The sequence below is a fragment of the Atractosteus spatula genome, chromosome 5 (assembly GCF_055471065.1).
Source record: "Atractosteus spatula isolate fAtrSpa1 chromosome 5, fAtrSpa1.hap1, whole genome shotgun sequence".
Classification (NCBI taxonomy): Eukaryota; Metazoa; Chordata; class Actinopteri; order Semionotiformes; family Lepisosteidae; genus Atractosteus; species Atractosteus spatula.
Genome location: NC_142710.1, coordinates 65,330,853 through 65,349,777, shown reverse-complemented (window position 1 = coordinate 65,349,777; position 18,925 = coordinate 65,330,853). Strand labels below are relative to the sequence as shown.

The 18,925-nt window shown below is 57.3% G+C and overlaps 1 protein-coding gene across 3 annotated transcripts in view; it reads left to right on the top strand.

Moving 5' to 3' along the window:
- The window catches only part of LOC148835491 (cyclin-dependent kinase 17-like), a 40,251-nt gene continuing 21,326 nt past the window's right edge, over positions 1–18,925 (top strand). Inside the window, exons 1-3 of one of the 3 annotated variants that reach the window (XM_088917224.1) lie at positions 294–366; positions 9,267–9,406; positions 12,797–12,955. In XM_088917224.1, coding sequence (XP_088773350.1) covers positions 9,277–9,406; positions 12,797–12,955 — 289 coding nt within the window. In that variant the 5' untranslated portion in view covers positions 294–366; positions 9,267–9,276. Of the gene's footprint in view, positions 367–9,266; positions 9,407–12,796; positions 12,956–18,925 lie in introns of those variants that run through there. The other 2 variants (XM_088917227.1, XM_088917225.1) reach the window with 2 other exon arrangements.

Sequence of the window (18,925 nt, the reverse complement as noted above, 5' to 3'; positions counted from 1 at the left end):
CACACACGCGTTCGTGCTGCTGTTTTCCCGGATCTTTCGGCAGGCTGACTCCCCGCTGTATATGTGTGTGTTTTTTTTTTATGTTGTTGTTTTGGTTTTAATGTACAGGACCAGCCGTGATGCGGATTTTACAGTGAGTTGAATCACGATCCCTGTGCGCCAGAGTCTTCCCCCACGTCGCCCGGCCGGCAGAAGGAACATCCGCCAGTCTGTCGCGGACGCGCGGGGCTGTGGGTAGCAGGAATGATCTTACAATAAATGAACACGCTTGCGGGCTCAGCGGAGGAGTAGGATAACTTGTGTCAGCGGACACGACGCCGCTGTATCGCCGTGCGCAGGCAGGCTGAAGGACTCGTCTCCAAACTGGTGAGTGTGAAACGGGAAGACTGCCCGAAAACTTTCCGCCGGCTCCCGGCGTGAATTCTGCGGCATCTTCGTGTGAGGTGTGCGCCAGGTAAGCTGTAGCTCTTTTTTGGGGTTCTGTCTTAGTGTACGTGTAGCTGTTGTACGGCGTTAGAGGTGTAGCCTTTACGGTGTATTGAAGATGTTTTTTTTTTCTCTTGAGACGAGCACATCTTGCCTTTTTTTATCAGTTCAAGTTATAATGCTGCAGGTAACGAAAGCTGAAAGTCGAAACTCTGGACGGAGCTGCGTGCTCTCTGCTCCTGACCTTTTCTGATCAGGTAGATATCACCTAAACGGGTTTTTTTCTTCTTCTTTGTGTTTCGTGGAGTGCCGTGGGACGTCTGACGAGGTTTTCCCGAACGCCTAAAATAATAACCGGTCTGGCTGTGAGATCTTGTAGCGTCCCCCAAGTTCCTAAAGAAACTAATTTAAACTGCTCACGAAAACGGTCACACGAGCGGGTTTGCGCTGAAAGGAGAAGATGCTGCAATGGGGAGAAAAACAAAAGTTCCTCTTGGCCAAGCTGATATTTGGTTAATGTGTTTATCTGGACAAAGACCCAGCCCAAGGGCCGGGATGAGCTGGGTTACCGTCACCGGCCAGGCAGTGCCCTTTCCCTGGGTTTTTGGAATCAGGAAAAGCCGGGGAGAAGCCGAGATCAAGGCCCCGGGATCTGCGTTTCATCGATTCGCTTTCGGTCTGGTGATAAGGTGTTATTTTGGGGGGTTAAACTACCCCAAAGAGTCGGAGGGTTCCCGGGCGGAGCGGTGCGGTGAATGCGTGAGACTTGGGGGGGGTTTAATCGATGTGGGCGACCGGCCGGCGCCTTGGTCTTGTTGAGCTGCGAGTGACGCTGGCGTGCGGCGCCCGCTTCCCCGCACGCCGGCTGCCGCAGTAACCGGGCGAAACGATTGCGTGTCGTTACCATCAAGGCGTTTACACGGCTTTTCAAGAGAGGACAAGCGGGCTCCCCCGTGTTCATCTTCCTCGGGGTGCTGAGTTAGTGAGTTTGGCGGGGCGGGTGTCTTGGCTTGGAGAGCGGGGTACGGCGCCCCTAAACGCACGAATTATTGACGGGCGAGTCTCTCTCTCTCCCTCCTTCTCTCCCGAGAACATGCGCACCGGCGCGTCCAGCCTGCGCTGCAGCCCGTGAGGGGAGAAATTATATAACGCGCAAGCGAGGCTGAGCTGAGCTCCTGCGAAGGCTTAAGTGAGTCAAACCCGTCCGGATTTAAAGGTTTAAATGGGTGTTCGTGTCCGGGTAGCGCCACATGCCCGACACAGGACGGTGCAATACGACGGATCTTACAAACGTGAAAAATGATATGCTAGCGCTTTATTGATTTTTCGATCTGGTATCTGGAATGCATTCTAGGCAGGAAGCGGATTATTTTGGGGGCGGTCAGCAGCCTTGACCTCGGGCCTTGCGGAGAGTCTGCTCTTCCTGTGCGGAGCGGGAGGTCGGAGAAATACCGCACTCGGGGGCAGCTGACACCCCCCCCCCCTCGCAGCAGTTATCGGTTTTACACCTGTGGCCGCTCCGGGGGGTAACTGAATAATTATTAACCGTGCAGAGAAATTAAATTCCAGCGCAGTGGTGTAGTCTGGGGGGGGGGTGCCTGGAGATTCCTGCACGTGGGCTTTCTGTAGGTAAGCTGAAAATCGGGGGGGGGGGGTAGTTTCTTCCAGTAATGGGGCTCAGGACACGGGCAACATCTGCAGCTCCTTTGACCCTGGAACCCCAGGGGTTCCCAACCCAGCTCCCGTGGGGCCACACCTGGCTTTCATTGCGGCCAATCTTAATGACATAATTGGAGCCTTAATTGTGCCATTAAGGTGCTTGATGTTGGATCAGTTGCCAGTGTTTTCTACGCAGGTGGGGGGGGGGGGAACGCGGTGGTGCAGCGGTCAGGATTGCTGCCTCACAGCGCTGCGGCCCTGGGTACAGTCCAGACCTGGGGTGCTGTCTGTGTGGAGTCTGCATGTTCTCTCCGGGTTTGTGTGTGTGTGTGCGTGCACGCGCACGCCCTGTCCATGTGTCACACCCAGAGTGCCCCGCCTTGCTCCCAGTGCTTCCTGGGATAGGCCAGGAAGCCCTGTTTTGGCCGTAGCGGTTCAGAAAGAGGGTGAATGAACGCGCGGGCATTTTCTCACGCTCGTGAAATGCAGCAGTTAAAAAGCCCAGCTTCAGCTCGTTTCAGAGTGGAAGACCGTTCAAGTGAATCCTGTTATCATGTCAGTTAGGGGCTTGATGGGGCTGTGTGCCTGCGGGATAGTCTGGAGCAAAACCCAGCAGCGCGTGTGTGCGTGCGTGTGTAGATCTCCACGCCTGGTTTTTCCTGCAGCCGAGCTCTTTACTTACCTGAATCCTGAAGGGAAACTCCAGGTCACTTGGCTGGAAACTTTGCAAGTTTTTTTTTCTCCTGCTCAGAGGTCGGAGGTTTTAAATGACGTGAGGAAGACGACGGGTAAAAGGGCGACCTTCTGCACGATAAAGGAGCTGCCAGCCGTGCGCTCACGCCAAGCCCCAAGCAGAGCTCGCTCAGTTCAGTTTATTGTCAGCCGCACGAGCGCAGTGAAATGCTTGTTTGCTTTTGCGCTCCAGTGCTAAGGAAACACTAAAACTAAACACAGAACAGCAGCAGCAACAACAGGTTAAATACTATACAACTTAAAAAAAAAAACCCAGTGTGTGGCAGTGGTAGGGGCAGAGTGCAGTAATCTGGCAGCTTGTGGGAAGAAAGTGTGTCTGAGTCTGTGCCTTTCTGCTCCTGGAACACTTCCCAGGGGGCAGGGGGGAGAACAGTGAGGAGCCGGGAAGACTGGTGTCCTGAGCGATACTTCCAGCCTTCCCGAGACAGCGAGCTGTAAAGATGTCCACAAAGAGAGGGGAGCTGTACTGCAGTGATGAGAGCTAATAAGAGTGGGTGGAGGTGTGTGTGTGTGTGTGTCCCAGGACCTGGGTGCCCTGTGTAAATGTGTAAGCGGTGACACACGCGCCATGGCTCGGCGTCATGTGACCAGGGCCACTTCCTGGCCACTGCGGTTCCTCTGTCGCCTGGGCGCCTCACCAGCTGGACCCAGGGGAGCAGGCATGAGGGGAAGGGTCTAATGGAGCAAATGATTCAATCAGTTCTGACGTGCGTCGGGCCAGATGGGAGCCCCAGCCAGCTTGGCCGCCACAGTCTACTGGTTTGTCTGGGGGTTGACCCCTGCCTCTCGCTCCGCTCGGTGATTAATACCGTCCCGCGGCTCCGCGATGTCCCAGGCGCTGCAGGGGATCCGGAGCTGTGGGCGTTTCCCCCAGCCTCTGTCCGCTGTTCCCTCTTGCTCTCTCTCTCCCCCTTCTTTCGGCCCGTGTGCCGACTCTCCCAGACCAGTCCTCTCGGTTCCCTTCAAATGGCTTTTTTGGCCTGACGAATTACAGTGTTGCCAGAGCATAGGCACTTAACACGACATCTACAGACATTTACAATGCAAGACGTTCACATACGACGTAGAACTTTATTGAGAGACGGGCTCACTGCTCCTCAGGCTGTGACAGGCGATCACACACTGGGCTGCCAGTTCAACTGAGTTCCCTCCTCCCTCTCCCAGTAGGGTTGGGAGTTGTTGTGATTCTGGTGTGGTGTGGGAATTCTGGGATTAGTTTTGTTATTTTGGGGGGAGAATGTTTCTCTGATCTCAGAGTATCTGTCCCAGTGCAGTAGGAAGTGCACCTCTGTCTGTGTTTCTCCCCGCTGGCAGTGGGAGCTCAGCCTGTCCTCTCTGGGTAGTCAGGTCTCTCTCTCTCCTTGGGTGTTGTACACTGTGCGAGCTTTGGGCTGCGGTGTGCAGTAGTGGTTGGGATTGCGGTTGAAATCCCAGGGGTAGTTTGGCTGTTTTACTCCTGAGCAAGGTCCTTCATTCGAGCCCGCCGCAGTGCATGGTGGGTAAAGGAGTTTGTCTCAGGGTGGATGGGAAATTGTTTTCACCCGACTTGCCTAGCTAGACAAAAGGTTTTTAGACGAGCTAGCTTGCTTATTTTGGTGTTTTATGTGGACAGGTGGCAAGACCTTACAGGCTGTACAGCCTGATTTATTAGCTGGTTAAAGACTTGCTTCCGATGCAGTAAGTAAATGGACTGAAACGTGACGCAGCTGGAAATAAGCTCCTGTTGTGTTTTAGACTGAGCTCTGTGTGACATGCAGGATTGGGAAGGGGGCTCCTCAAGGCACGTTCAGCCCAGGGCACTTCCTCGTGTTTGTGTGATCCAGCACAGCCCTTGGTCTGGTGAAGACTGAAGTGGAAACGTTTGCTGGGAATTCTGAGGTCTCGGTTGGTGCTTGAGGTGCGTCTTAGAGGTCAGTCAGACTGCTGGAGGGGGGAGTGTGATCAGGACCAGTGGGGAGGGGTTGAAGCTGTGCTCCCCAAGCTGCTGACAAAAGGGGGGTGCACGCAGCTGTAATCTTCAAGGGAAGGGGGTGGTCAGGACTGGGGCTGGTGGCGGATTGCTCTTGATGTGCGATTCTCCGGCTCCCCACAAGAGGGCGCTGTTCCCCCTGCGGATGCACCCCCCCCCGTGACCGGATTTAACAATCGACCAATTAACCGAGCACCCAGTTTCCAGTGGCTCGTCTGGCACCCTGAGGAAGAGCGCGCACCAGTTAACGACCCTAACGAGCAGGGCAGCGACGAGGTCCTTGAGTGGAATCTTAGGCCGGCGTTGCAGGAATCGGGCTTGACCTGGAAGAGACTTTATGTAACACAAGCTTTGACAAAAAAAAACTCTGCAGCAACCGGTAACCTAGCAACTCGAAAAAAAAGTCAGGAGGAAGAAAGAAAAGCTCTGAATAAATAATCTGATTTCTCTCGATCCATCTCTCTGTGGATTGAAAGCATGATCACTTCCCGTCTTCTCCTCTAACAGCTGTATCCCCTTTCCTTCTGGAGCTGAGGAGCCGTGTGCTGGGGATCTGGCTCTGGAGGGAGGGGGGTCGTCTGTGGCTGAGGGGTTACAGTCTCCCCGAAGGCAGCTGAGGGCAGTAAATCTGTACAGAGGCTCTGATTGAGAGGAGAGGGACAGCAGTGTCTCCAGTCCAGTCAGGAGTGTGTCAGTGTGAGAGGAGAGGGACAGCAGTGTCTCTAGCAGTGTCTCCAGTCCAGTCAGGTGTGTGTCAGTGTGTGAATTCAGGGGCAGTGTGAGAGGAGAGGGACAGCAGTGTCTCTAGCAGTGTCTCCAGTCCAGTCAGGTGTGTGTCAGTGTGTGAATTCAGGGGCAGTGTGAGAGGAGAGGGACAGCAGTGTCTCTAGCAGTGTCTCCAGTCCAGTCTCCCAGTGTAATCTACCAGCCAGCCCAGCACCTTGTTCTGAGTTTTCCTGGGCTAAGAGACACAATGTTCCATCCAATCAAGAGCTAGGTTTGTAATTGGCAATTGACTGATGGGTCAAAGTTCTGATTTAATCCACACCTTAGGAAGATTACTCATTACAAAAGCTCTTTTATTATGCGCTATAAAGAGCAAAAAGGTTTATGCAAGATCTTCTGTTTGCAGGAAACAATATCCTTGTTTTTCCCCTTGTTAATCGTTTTTTTTAAGGTTGTGTGAAGCCGCTGTTGGTCTCGGGACAGGCCTGCGCCGTGCAGACTGGTGCACCTCTGGGCAGTAAAATTCGAGGCTGCGGTGGTGGTGGTGGTTGTGGGGGGTGTCTCTGTGCCCGTGACTGAGAGAAAGTGAGGCCTCCTGGAGCAAAGTCTGCCCGTCTCTGTGCGTCTGCGGGCAGAGACTCTGCGGATCAGCGCTTCTTCACTTCCTGACACAGTACAGGGATGGGTCCTGCGGCCCGTCTGCTCTGTTGGGTAGTTAGTCGCTCAGCGATCCCAGGATCTCATGCAGCTGGTTCTTGAGAGAAGCCAGCGTATCGGCTTCGACAGCAGGGCTGGGCAGCTCGTCTCGAGCCCCCCCAGTTCTTTGGTGAAAGTAGGGGCTGAGGTTTACGTGATCTTTCTCTCTCACACACACACACCCAACTGTGCCGACTGACCGACTTTCCCTTTCCAGCCTGCTGGGATGGTCCTGCTTCTCCCCTCTCTCCCGGCCCTCCTCCGGTTCTCCCTCCGCTGTGATCCCGCTGGGGGCGGCAGCGGGGGGTGGCGAGGGTCCGGCCGTCTGTCTGCAGGTTGAGGGGGGCCCCGCAGGGGCGCTCCAGGATTCGGGGGGCTCGTGTGGCGTCAGGATGGGGGGTTGGAGTGTTTGTCTTGTGGCTTTTAGCCCTAGCGTGAGTGAGCCAGAGGGAAGATCCGTGAAAAACAGGAGCCAGGGGTGCGTTAGCTTTTTTTTTCCCTTCACCAGTGGGTGGGCGAGCCTGGCTCTTGCTGTTGCCCCGCGGGCGCAGGCAGTTGGGCGCATCTGCCCTCAAACTGCGGGCTGAAGGAGGAGAGCGGGTGGGGCTTTGCGTCCGGTGGTGTCCGGCGGGAGTGGCGGGAGAGATGAAGGCTTGTTAGCCACGGCCGGTGTGTAACGGGCAGCGATGAGGAAAATGCTGACGGTGGGAGCAGCAGCCCTGCGGGCGCGTGGGACGGAGTGGGCTGTCCGGCCGGACGGGCATCGTGCCGCGCAAGGGGCCCGTGAGGAAGAGACGGCTCTTTCCCCTCCATGCCCTCTCTGTGAAACACGCGGGCGTGGTGGTTTAAGGTTGACTCGGCCCGGGAGAGTCGGTTTCTCGCGAAGATGCTGATGTGAGCAAGGCCTCCAGGGAACGTGCTTTCTCTTTGTTTGGGGAACATCCCGAGCTCCTCGGATCGGCCTCTCTCCCGCGGGGGGCAGCGCTGTGAAGACGCTTGCGGAGATCGGAGGTTGTTTTGTTCTTTTTCAGGGAGGGAGGGAGGGGGGTTCCTCAGAGACGGGAGGGCCCCGTGTGCGCGTCATGTGGCCGAGTTGTTATATAATGCGGAGAACTGGAATGGAGGCTTAAAAATATCCCTAGCGAGCGTCCCTACGGGCAGGTGTGATCCGCGAGGCCTGCTCTCTCTCTACACTGCGCGTGATCGCCTCCAGGCGCTGTCTTCCTCCCCCTGAACCTCCCAGTACTGTGCAATTCTGCCTGGGCACCTGCGGCATGACAGCTGTGAGAGTCTGTGTCAGGCCCTGCGTGCCACACGTAGCGGCAGTTGTGTTGTTTATCTCAGCTTTGGAGGTTTGACTTTTGATTTGGCGGGGAGAGCTGTTGCCTCCTGTGCTGGATGCAGGGCCTGATGCAGACGCTCTGCCAGCAGGCTGCAGTGTGACCATGACTGCCGGTAACGTTGGCGTTGTGGTTGTGGTGGTATTTGCTCTGTGACCGAGAGAGGAGATGCAGGTTCTTTCCCGCTGGGCTTTTGCAGTTTTCCACTAGAAATGGAAAGTCTGTCCCAGGATCAAAGCCTGCGTTCCTCTCTCCTTGGGGATGGGGAGGTTGCGGGTGTCCGTAGGCCCTGGCTTTCCAAGGAACGCCGGCAGTTTCCGGAGGACAAGGGGGTGGAGGCTGGAGGGTGACGAGGAGGGAGTTGGCAGGATTGCAGCGGAAGTCCCGGACTTTGGCCCGCAGACTGGCGCCAGGAGGCTGTGATTCCCAGGATCAGTCAGCTGCGAGTAGGCACACGAGCTCCACGGGCTCTGTGGTGCCCTGTCCGCTGTGGCCTGTCTCACACGTGACGCGCTGGGGGGGCTGTGATCCCCAGATGGGCCGCTCGCGCCGTGCGGGACGGGCCGCCTGATGGGTGATTGGCGTCTCGTCTTCGGCCCGCGGGCCCCTCAGCTGTTTTTGTCCCCAGAAAAGCGGGTCTCTGCGGGCTTCTGCTCTGCAGTGGCATTGCTCCTGGGCACTGCGGGTCAGGCTGGGTCGGGGAGAGGCCCGGTTACGCACTGAATCAGTACCGCCGTCTGTAACGCGATCAGCGCGGGGAGGGGCAGCAGGACAGAAACGCAGATGTTCGCTACAGCCACGGTTCAGGGGAGAAAAAGATTTCTGGGTGGTTTTATTAGTATTATGATTTTTTTCCCCACCCATGTATGTTGTTGGTGCTGAGCTTGCCCTTTATCTTTACCTGCGGAGGCACCAGCTCTGTGCCCTGTAGTTTACAGCTTGATCGCTCCAGGAGGCCAGTCTGCAGAACTGGGTCTGCATTCTTTTGAACGAGACCCTGCGGTACAGCAGGCCTCTTGTGTGTGAGCATCTGCGTCAGGCCCTGCTCTCTGCGCAAGGCCAGGCTGTTCCAGGTGTCCGTTTTGTTTCATGCCTGTGATCTTAGTCCAGGCTGCTCAGACTTGTAATAATTATCCTTGCACTTATATAGCTCTTTTTCTGGACACCCCCCTCAAAGCGCTTTACAGGTCATGGGGATCCCCTCCACCCCCACCAGTGTGCAGCCCCACCTGGATGATGCTCCAGTCTGCTCCCCACACACCAGCTCTCAGTGGGGAGGAGAGCAGAGTGATGAAGCCAGTTCAGAGAGGGGGGTTAGTTTGCTGGGTTCCTGTCCAATGATCTGGGTAGAAAATTGCTCCTTTGCAATGTTGATCCATTCCTGGACTTTCGAGCAGCAGAAAGCTTGTACTGTTATCACTGGAAAAGCGATGCTCTTTCACTGTAAATGTTTGTTGTTTTGCCGAAAATATGGAGCACAACAAGCATCAACTTTCCTGTTCCTGGTCTCGAGTTCTGAGCCTTTGCCTGGAAGGGATCCTGTTCTTCTTCAGGGTTAATAAGGCAATACAGTACTTTCACAAGGGAGCCTGCAGCTCCCAGATCCTGAAATGGATCGCGCTGTTCTGCAGCCGGAGCCTCTCTGGCGGCCTGAGTTGCGGTGGCACCCGGTCTTGATCCCGACTCCTGTGTTGCAGGCCGGGCCGGATGGATAGGATGAAGGTCATCAAGCGGCGCCTGTCCATGACGCTGCGCAGCACCCGGCCCGTCGACGACTCGCTGTCCGAGCTCGCCGAGCAGATCACGCTGGACGAGCCCGGCGCCGCGCGGGACAACGGTAAGGCAGCCGGCGGCAATCATCATCATCATCCTCCTCTTCGTCATCGCCATGTCCATGTGACGCATCCCAGGTGGGCACCATGCCTGGCGCGGGTTGGCGGCTTCTCGGCCTCAGTGGGGCCACCGGCTTCGCAGGCGCTCTGGTGGTCTTTCACTCCCGTCTGGTTAAACTGGCTCCGTGCGTCCAGAGCCTGTGCTGATCCTGGAGTCCCAGGCCGTGACTTTGCTTTTGTGAGCAAGCGCCGTGTCTGGGTTCACCGGACATGTTATTTCTCGTCCGTGTCCCCTGGGTTTATTTCCCGATCGGAGAATCTTCCAGGGCTGCTGATCTGATGAAATAGGTTAGCTGGCTCCAGCAGACGGCCTTTATTCCGGGACGAAAGAGCAGAGAGGAGAAATATCTCGTTTGTGCTCCAGGTGGGTGATCTCTCCTGACCCAAGGGTCAGAGCCACGCTATCTCTGTGTAGCGGTGGGCTGCAGTCAGCCCGTCTGGAGCTCTGGAGCACCCCTGTGTCCTGGACTCCCCAGTCTGCCAGTCTTCGTGCAAGAGACGGTCTGCATGTGAACTCTGTGTTTAATTCTGAGCCCGAATCACTTAATGGGGGCAAAGAGCGCTTCTGTTAGGATCACGGCACAAACCTCTACAACGCAGCAGAGAAGCCCCGTGCCAGCTAACCAGACGCCTGCCTGTCGGCTCCTCAACCCGCACGTTCCCTTTGGACAATGCGTTTGAGGACTTTTGTCGGGCATTCCTTTTATAGGCGCTTCGTCAGAATCTGGGCCGAGAGAGCCAGGGAGGGCAGAGTAGGGAGGCCCTCTGGTGGTGGCCTGCGGTACTGCCGGGGCGGCGAGCCCAGGGCGTGCGTTGTTGTAGCCTGTAATTACAATAATCACACATCTCTGCTCCTGAAATCAGGTCAGAGCAGGCAGGCGGCGAGAGCACCAATACCTAGTCATTAGCTCAGCCTGCCTGGCTCCGAGTGCAGACGGCTGAGCTCACCGCTGGGATTTAACTCCTTATCAGGCTACTCTTTTATTGCCTTGGCTCCTGTTTTATTCTTCAGATCTGGCATTGTCAGTTTCCAAACCTGCTTTCTGGCGGAGACGCCTGTATGTGGGGGGGGGGGGAGAAGAGGTGGGCAGGCAGTCTCTTCCCACAAGCCCAATCATCAGTGCTGTCGTTCGTGTAGAATCGCCACCTTTTAAAAAGCCATCTGTGAGCTTTTTCATGGCTACAGGCTTCTGCAACAGCACGTCAAGGACGTGCAGACAGGCTCCTCCCCCGATACGCCCCCCCAGGCCACGCCCCCTCTTCGCCCAGCGAGTCGAGGACAGAGGGCTCCCTGGCTGATGAACCCCTCTCTCGACTGCTCTGCCCGGCAGATGCCCTGCCTTTTTTTTTTACATGAGTGTGGTGAGAACTTGTCTGGACACTAAAAGCACTTTACAGGTCATGGGGATCCCCTCCACCCCTACCAGTGTGTACCCCCACCTGGATGATGCTCCAGTCCGCTCCCCACACACCAGCTCTCAGTGGGGAGGAGAGCAGAGCGATGAAGCCAGTTCAGAGAGGGGGGTTATTAGGAGGCCATGACTGGTAAAGGCCAAGGGGGAAATTTGTGAAGGACACCAGGGTAACACCCCTACTCTTTTCAAGGAACGCCCTGGGATTTTTAATGACCACAGAGAGTCGAGACCTCAGTTTTACGTCTCATCTGAAGGATGGCGCCTTTTTACAGTGTAGTGTCCCCGTCACTATACCGGAGCATTAGGACCCACACAGACCGCAGGGTAAGCGCCCCCTACTGGCCCCACTGACACGTCTTCCAGCAGCAGCCTTAGCTTTCCCAGGAGGTCTCCCATCCAGGTACTGGCCGGGCTCCCACCTGCTGAGCTCCAGTGGTGCGTTGCAGTGTGACATGGCTGCTGGTCTTTAGCGTCAGCCTGTTTTCCAGCGCGGTCCTGCTGGCCTCAGGAGCTGGAGGATCTCGCCCTGGGCCCCGTGCCTCTTCCTGCCACGCGCCGGGGAGCCAGGGGCGCGGTGCGCTGGGCACAGAAGCTTCCTTTGTGCCTTCCTCCTCGTGTTCCTCGCTCCTCCTGGCGCCGGTCCCGCGTGCCAGTGGAGCTGCAGCGCTCCTGTGCGTTTCTGCTGACGGGGGAGAGACCTTCGGGACAGATTTTTTTGAGAGTTCTCCAGCAGAGCTCTGTCTCTTGGCATGCCGGCGGCGTGTCTCTCTCTCTCTCCCTCTCTCCCTCTCTCCCGCGGAGGGTGTGGAGCGATCAGTCTCTGAGCCTCTCCTCGTCTGAAGGACGCAGTGTCGCTCTGCAGAGCTGCAGTCTGGCCAGTGTGTCTGCGTTCTCTCCATCCTCTCTCTCGCGAAGGGGCTGTGGCAGACTGTGCACCAGCGTCCTGCGGGTGTGGTGATGGAAAAGAGAGGCCAGCCTCAGGAAGAGTCGGGACAGGGGGGTGGCCAGAGCTCGGCTGGGGGGGCTGGACTGTCGGTTTTGCGCCGGCCCGTTGAGACTGGACGAGCCTGCGCTGGAGGTGGGGCTCAGGGCCCGTGCTCTCGGCTGGACCTCGAGGAACGCTGGCGTCACTCTGGCTCGAGATCCCTGCGCTCTCATTGGCTGTCCTGGGTTCCCTGTCACCCGCGGCTGCGCGGCGCCATCCCATTGGCTGGTTCATCTGCACCTCGCGCTCCCATTGGCTGCTGCCTGCCTCTGCCTGGCTGGCCGGTCTGTGCTCTTGGCCTCCACTCCCATCGCCTGTCCTGTCCGCTGTTCATCCCCACTCCCTGTCTCCACCCCGCCGAGCTCCCATGACCTCGCTTTCCTTTTCAGGTGAACGGTGGCTCCAGGCGTGTGGATGGCAGAAACTCTGTGGGTCCTACTCGCGGGCTGAGTGGTGGAGATGATGGCGGGGTGGGGGCTCTTTGTCCCCTCCGCTGTGGAGGGTGCTGGAGGTTTCCCACCCTGTTTAAGACGGGGAAGGGGAATGCCCAGGGGGGCAAGGAGAGAGAAATCTGTCCAGGTGCTGCGATCACAAGATCTGCGTGATTGTGTTCACTGAGGACTGAAGTGCCGTTGGGCTGCCAGCAGGGGTTCCCCACTCTGACCTGTAGGGGTCCCTGTCACGAGAGGCGCAGGGCATTGCAGCGCTGGCGCAGGAGCGAGTGCTCGATGCCGCTCAGGCCCTCAGAGTTCCTGCTGCTTCCTCTCTTCTTACTGGTGTTTTTCTGTATCTCTCGCCCCCACCCCCCGTCCTCCCTGTCTCCTGTCTCCTCCTCCTCCCCGTCTCCTTTCCTCCTCTCCTCTGTCCTCCCCGTCTCCTCTCTTCTCCTCCTCTTCCCTATGTGCTCCCTGTCTCCTCTCTCCTCTGTTTCCCAGAGCCCATGGTGTCCCCCGTGCGCCCAGCCCCCTCTCACAGCGCCCCCTCGTTCCTCCGGCACTACGCGGGCTCTCTGGGCCGGGCGGCTCTGCGCCGGGACCCGGCAGCGGCGCCCGGGGAGCGGCCCTACCTGGCCCTGGAGAGGACCGGCTCGCTCGGTGAGCCCGGCCGTCTGTCCCCATTGCACTCTGACCTCTCTCGCGCGTGCGTGCGCGCGCGTGTGTGTGTGTGCTCGTCTCCATCCCGCCTCCGTCCTCTCCAGGTGAAATGTCTGTGCAAGATCCAGCTGGCTCCCGTTTTTCCTCCGTGTGTCTCCACTTCCGCTCCGGTGCAGGAAGTGCTTTTCCTTCCTCTGCTGCAGAGCAGAGCCGGTGCGGGAATGGGTGCGCGCTGCCCTCTGCTGGTGGTGTTGAGTGTTGACGGCTGGTTTTTAGGCAACAACAGGGCCCACCTCAGGGCGGGCGGCAGTTTGTCTGACCAGCAGCGTACTGTGACAAGTCTGTAGAAGCAGTGCGTTCTCCGTGCTGCTGCGTTTCTCACCGCCTGCAGCAGGGCACAGGTCCTTACTCCAGTGATGGTTTCTTAATGAGAAAACAGAGGAGTGCGTGGTGTCCCTGGGCAGCAGGACGCGGGGGAAGAGCTGACCCCTCAGGATGATCGTTCTGAGCTCCCCTCTCTCGGCTGCGCGCGTCAGGCTGTCCAGGGCCCAGTTAAGACGTAACCTGCCCAGTTTCGGGTCCGCAGAGCTCGGGGTGGGACAGAAACCACAGATCCTGCGTTTTCTGTGGTGCTGTGCTGCAGGTATGTCTGCATCTGCTTCCGATTGTTCTTGTTCTGGGAAGGAAAGTTCCTTCTTCCGTGGAGAGTGTCCCAGCCCAGGCAGAGCAGGGGGAGAGTGCCAGGGACTGGGCTGGACGTGACAGGCCTGGTCTTGGGTCATCGGGGCGGTTTCTTCGGCCGAGCTTCACCGGTCCTCCCCTGCCCGGGTCGAGGTCCCGGGGCGGTTCGGTGCCCAGCACCGGCCCGGAAGAGCGAGATGGGGAGAGAGTCGCGAGTCAGGGGAAGAGCTGTGGTTCTGCAGGGCCTGGAAAGACACGAAAGCCCCAGGACAGGCCCGAGGAACAATGCCATCCGTGCCCAACTCCGTCGTGTGCTGGACCTGCTGATGGGCTGGACTAACTTGAGCTTTTTGCCCCTGGTTTGTATATTTTCCTTAACTTTCTTTGCACGATATCGCACTTCTGGGTGTGGATCTGTTTGGCACCAGGGCAGAGCCAAGGGGCGACTCGCCCTCACTCGTTCGACCCCTTGCCAGCCCCGTGGCGGTGGCGGCGCCCCCCGCTGGAGAGCGAGCACCGATGGGGAGAGGGTGATTCAAGGTGGATGAGGAAGCTGCAGCCGACTTGCTGGCTGGCCGGCCGGAGCCGGGCCGTGCCCAGCGCACACGGGGGTCCAGAAGGCCCAGTGCTGTCCGGGCCTCCGGGGGCCTCCAGTCCGAGAGAGAAGTCTGGGCAGCGGTAAGCCCTCAGGGCCCAGGGGTGGGTGGCCAGGGCTGGGCGTTGCGCGTGATTTGAAGATCATAAAGGTTGTAAATCGAGAGGAGACCATTCTGTCTTCTGAGGATCTTGGAAGGTGAGTTTCCGCAACACGGCTTGGGCAACCTGTTGCAGACTCCCACCACCCTTTGTGCAAAGGGGTGCCACCCGTTCTCTTTCTCTCCATTGCTGATCCACTCATTCCGGGAGGCGGTGGTGGGGCCAAGTCCTTGGTCCGCCGAGCGGGGACCGTGGCCGGAGAGCTGCAGTTTGTGCCGTGTGCCTCCGCTGTCCGCAGGGCTTGACGTGATGGGTTGGAGCCGGGCCATGCACTGCATTAGGGCTGCCTCAGCTGGGATTGAAGGTTTCCACTTCAGTGGCGCTTCACTTTGTTAATGCAGTTAACTCACGGGCTGCAGGATCCCAGCCGAGCACAACCGGAAAGAAACGGGAGATCGGAAAAGAACTGATGTTCTCAGTACAGCATTACTGCTGCTTTAGCGGGAAGGAAAGCCTGGAAAAGGCTTGTTGTTTCTTCCAAGATGATCTGTGAGTTACAGTGCTGAACCTCTGGAACCGCTTGGGATAAAAAGGCTGTGGTCATGGCTTGGGAGTTTGCCATTTCAGGACGGACTGCAGGGCCTGCTGGAGGGGCTCTCTCGGGCCACAGGCCTGTCGCACAGAGACGCGGTCTCTCTGGTCTGCCAGCGGGGGTCTCCACCGAGCCACAGACGCTGCCTCGTCCCTGTGCTGTAGCTCAGCAGGAGACGGCGGGATTAGTTCTGCCGGATCGGGACTAAGTATAGGAAGCAGAGCCCCCGCAGGTCTGTAGCTGGAGGGAGAGGACTGCACAGACACAAGGAGAGAAGAGAGGGGGTAGGAGGGAAGCACTACTGGAAAACAGGATCAGAACAAGAGAAGAGGAATTTTTCTTGGCAGAAATGAGCTGCCGAGCTCCCAGAAAGCGCTGCTGCACGCAGTGGAGTCTCCCGTATGTCACTGCCCTGTTCCCTGACCGCCCTTCGGTTATCCCTGGTGAGGGTCTTTCCAGGGGGACATGGGTCCATCGCAGGGCCGCAGGGAAAGGGAGAGTTCACGGCAGCTGATGAGAGGAGCCCAGCTGGGGGAAATCAGGAATCCTGGGGAGGAGGCCCACAAGAACACGCAGGCTCCGCACGGAAGGTGCTCCTGTCCGGAAACGGGCTCGAGCTCTGACCCCCACGCTCCGCTCCGCGAAGGAGACGTTATTAACCTGCGGTGTCAGCTGGGCTCTTCCGGGTTTCTGCTTTGCTCAATCGCGCGCCTGGCGCAGGGGTGTCTGGTGCGGGCGAGAGACGAAGGAGCCCTCTCAGACACGTGTTCCGCCGCGGTGCTGAAACGAACTGCTCTGGAGTTTCTCTTGCAGCAGCTCTGAAATCCGGGCCTCTCCTCCGGTTCTCCGGCCCAGTGTCCCAGGCAGGCAGCGGGGAGCGGGACGCAGGCTCTGGTGGAATGAATCATCAAAAGACTACTGCACTGACAATCCAAAATCATTTTTGCAGCAGGAATCAAGGGCTTAATTTAAATCGCTGAACTGCATAGGTCCCCAGAAACGACAGTGTATTAAAACGTCCGGCGAATCCATTAAGGAAATGGTGAGGAAGAGTTTAAACAAAATCCCAAGGACCGCTGTCCTCACGAAATCAATATCCCTGAGCCAATTACTGGCCAGTTCCCCATCTTGGATCCTTGAACGCCGTAAGCTGTAATCATGATTAATAGGAATGGCATGTCATCTATTTTTATAAGCTCGTTTGTAACGAGCACTTACAGGCATGCTGCACGCTGGATCATAAAACTTTAAACATTAACTCCAGCCGTTCCATTTCCTTAATGGTGTTGTCCTGTGCTGTGCACGTGTTTGTCTGGGTGTCTTGTCTGTAACCGGCCTTACGGATCCCAGGTCTCTGGCTGTAATGATCACGCAATGTGTGCTCCAATCCCGTCATCGCCAGTGCAGAGACAGGCAGTCTGGTTTGCGATGAGCTAAATCCGCTCGTTGTCTTCATTGTCAAACCATTGTAAGTGCTTTTTCTTGCTCCAGAGGGAGTGAGGCTGACAGAAGCCACGTTGCCCGCCCCTGGGTCCGGGTATTCAAAGCAAAGAAGTCCATCTTTTTGGGACGCCTTCATTAGTGTTCTCCTGCTCTCCCACACTGCGGCAGGCAACTGAGTGCTTTAATTCTGCTCAACCCAGCAGGTGGTTTGTTAAAATAAGCACAGACCTAAATACACTACAGCTTTCAGTCCGTTGAAGTGAAAGCGCAACTTATTTCATCAGAAGGTGAAATACGTGTTGCCCACCTATCGATAGTTTTTTCTAGGGTGAATTGGATAGAATAAGAACACAACGTGCTGCTCACGGATGAGGGTTCTGCATGTTGTGCTCGTTTGGTTGCTTATAGCTAGCTGATCGGAGGACTGCTGGGTAGCCTGTTCCATGCTCTCGCATCTCTTTGTGCAAAGGGCCCAGCCATGCTGAAGCCAATATGCAGCGTTTCTTGCAAGAAGCCAGGGTGAGATCTGTGGGTGAAATAGCTTATTACCGAACAGGACAGGGGGCTGGGTGTCTCTTCCGTAACGCATCTCATGCAGCCTGTGCTGCTGCTTACCCTACAGTGAGTTGAGGCATCTCGCTGTGAGCTGTGAGGTCAGGTTCCTGGTGGATCTCTCTCGGTGTGAGCTGCTGTCTAGCTGTGGTGCGAGGGGCTTCGTGTCCAGGGAGATCGTTAAGTATGTCTTAATTAGACTTGACTTTCTGCCAGCCAGACAGCTGCAGAGCCCCCACCCTCACCCCACTTTGTTTCTGAGTGTAATTGAAGGAGCTATCAGTTCCTTACAGGGTTAGTGTTTCTAATGGGAGGAGAGGGCTTATCCGTTTCCGAGCGGAGGAGGGTGGTGGTTTAGGATCGTGTACCGCGCGTGGCTCGGGCGCGAGCCTGCCGTCGCCCCGGCGTGGCCGGGAGTTACAGCGCGGCTCCTGTGTGCAGGCCGTGGCTGGGTCACTCCTCTCTTTCTTGCTCGCTCGCTCCTCGACAAACGGAACAGGAGCAGAGCAAGAGAACAAGAGAACGAGCCCTGCTGGCTCCTCCTGCGCAGCTGCGGCTGCAGCCCTCCTGTTGGAAAATGCTGGGTGTGGGACGGAAAGGGATTCAAAGCCTTTTCCTTGTTTGTGTAAAGCGTCGGGTGTTAAGGAGCAGACAGCGGGGTACGGAGGCTGACCTGGTGCAGCAGGTTCGAGTGAGCGCTGGGGGGGATCGAGGAAGGCTGGTGCTGGAAACCGCTGTGCCACCTCTGTTGCAGAGCAGTGAGATCCACTCCAGGTCTTGCTGAGTGCCAGCTCTCGGGTGTGGGATGTACTATACTTTGTCCTGCCGGGCAGTGAAACGAATGTTTCAAAATGTCATTTTGTTCTGGAACTGCAGCTTCTAGTTTTTACTGTTTTTTGGGGGTGGTTTTTTGGACCACAGGGAGCAGTGAGAAGTAGTGTTCAGGGGCTCTGGCCTTTGAACAGAAAGGTTTGGGGTTCACATCCTTGGTGGCACAGCTGTTACACGCTTGAGCAAGGTAGTTCACTTCGATTTCTCCTGTTGAAAATCCCAGCTGTATAAACAGATACAAATGTGTCCGCCAGATTTATGTAACATTAACGTATTAAATGATCTGCTGTTTGATCCCTTCTCCAGCCTTCAGTGGTGATTGAGTTTCCTCTGCAATTCTGAGATGGGAACGGCCTAAAATAGGAGCATTTCTGGGGTGACCAGCCCTCGAGCGAGGCCACACTGTGGCTGACTGGGAGGGGGGGGGGTCACGTAGAGACCCCTGGAAGCAGAAAAATCTAAAAAGTGCTTTGCTGAGCTCTGGCTTGTGGTTTTGTGCTCGGGGACGAGCCCTGGGCGCTTGGTGATTGGAACCTGCAGCCCTGGTTGGAGGGCAGGCGTGGGATTTGGATATCGCCCAAGCACGGTCCATCCGAACACAGCCCTGCTGCTCCGCAGAGAGTCCGCTGGGGGTGAGAGGCCAGCAGAGGGAGGTTGAGAGGTGGAGGGATCATGAGATCCCCCCCCCGAGGAGAGGGTCTGGCTCAGCGACCGCTCTGTCGCCCCAGGAGCATAGCGGCGAGCCCTGGAGGTCGTAGGTCACGGTCATCTCCGTCGCTGGCTTTGTGTCCGGTGTTTCCTAGGCGACGCCGGTGTCCGGCGGGGGAAGAGCACAGGAGCTGGAAAAGGCAGGCCGGGTGGAACAGCGTTGCTGTAGCCGGAGCGGGGCACTGCGGGCCGGGACGGGCCAAGGGGGAGCGCTGACAGCCGGTACCGGCCCGCTGGGCAGGAAAGGGCCGAGTGTGGCGCCATCGCCATCGGACACGTGCTTCCTTTTCCCCTCCGCCCCCGAGATGTCCTACAAGAGTGATGCTGTAGATGCAGTCTGTTTCCCCGCCCCCCCCCCCGGTGCAGCCAGGCCCACAGCCAGGGCAGCCCGGAGTGGCGTCGCCAGTCCGTCTTTCCCAGCAGCCCTCGGGGCGGGCGTGTCTAAGTGCTGGGGTTCCGTGGCACGC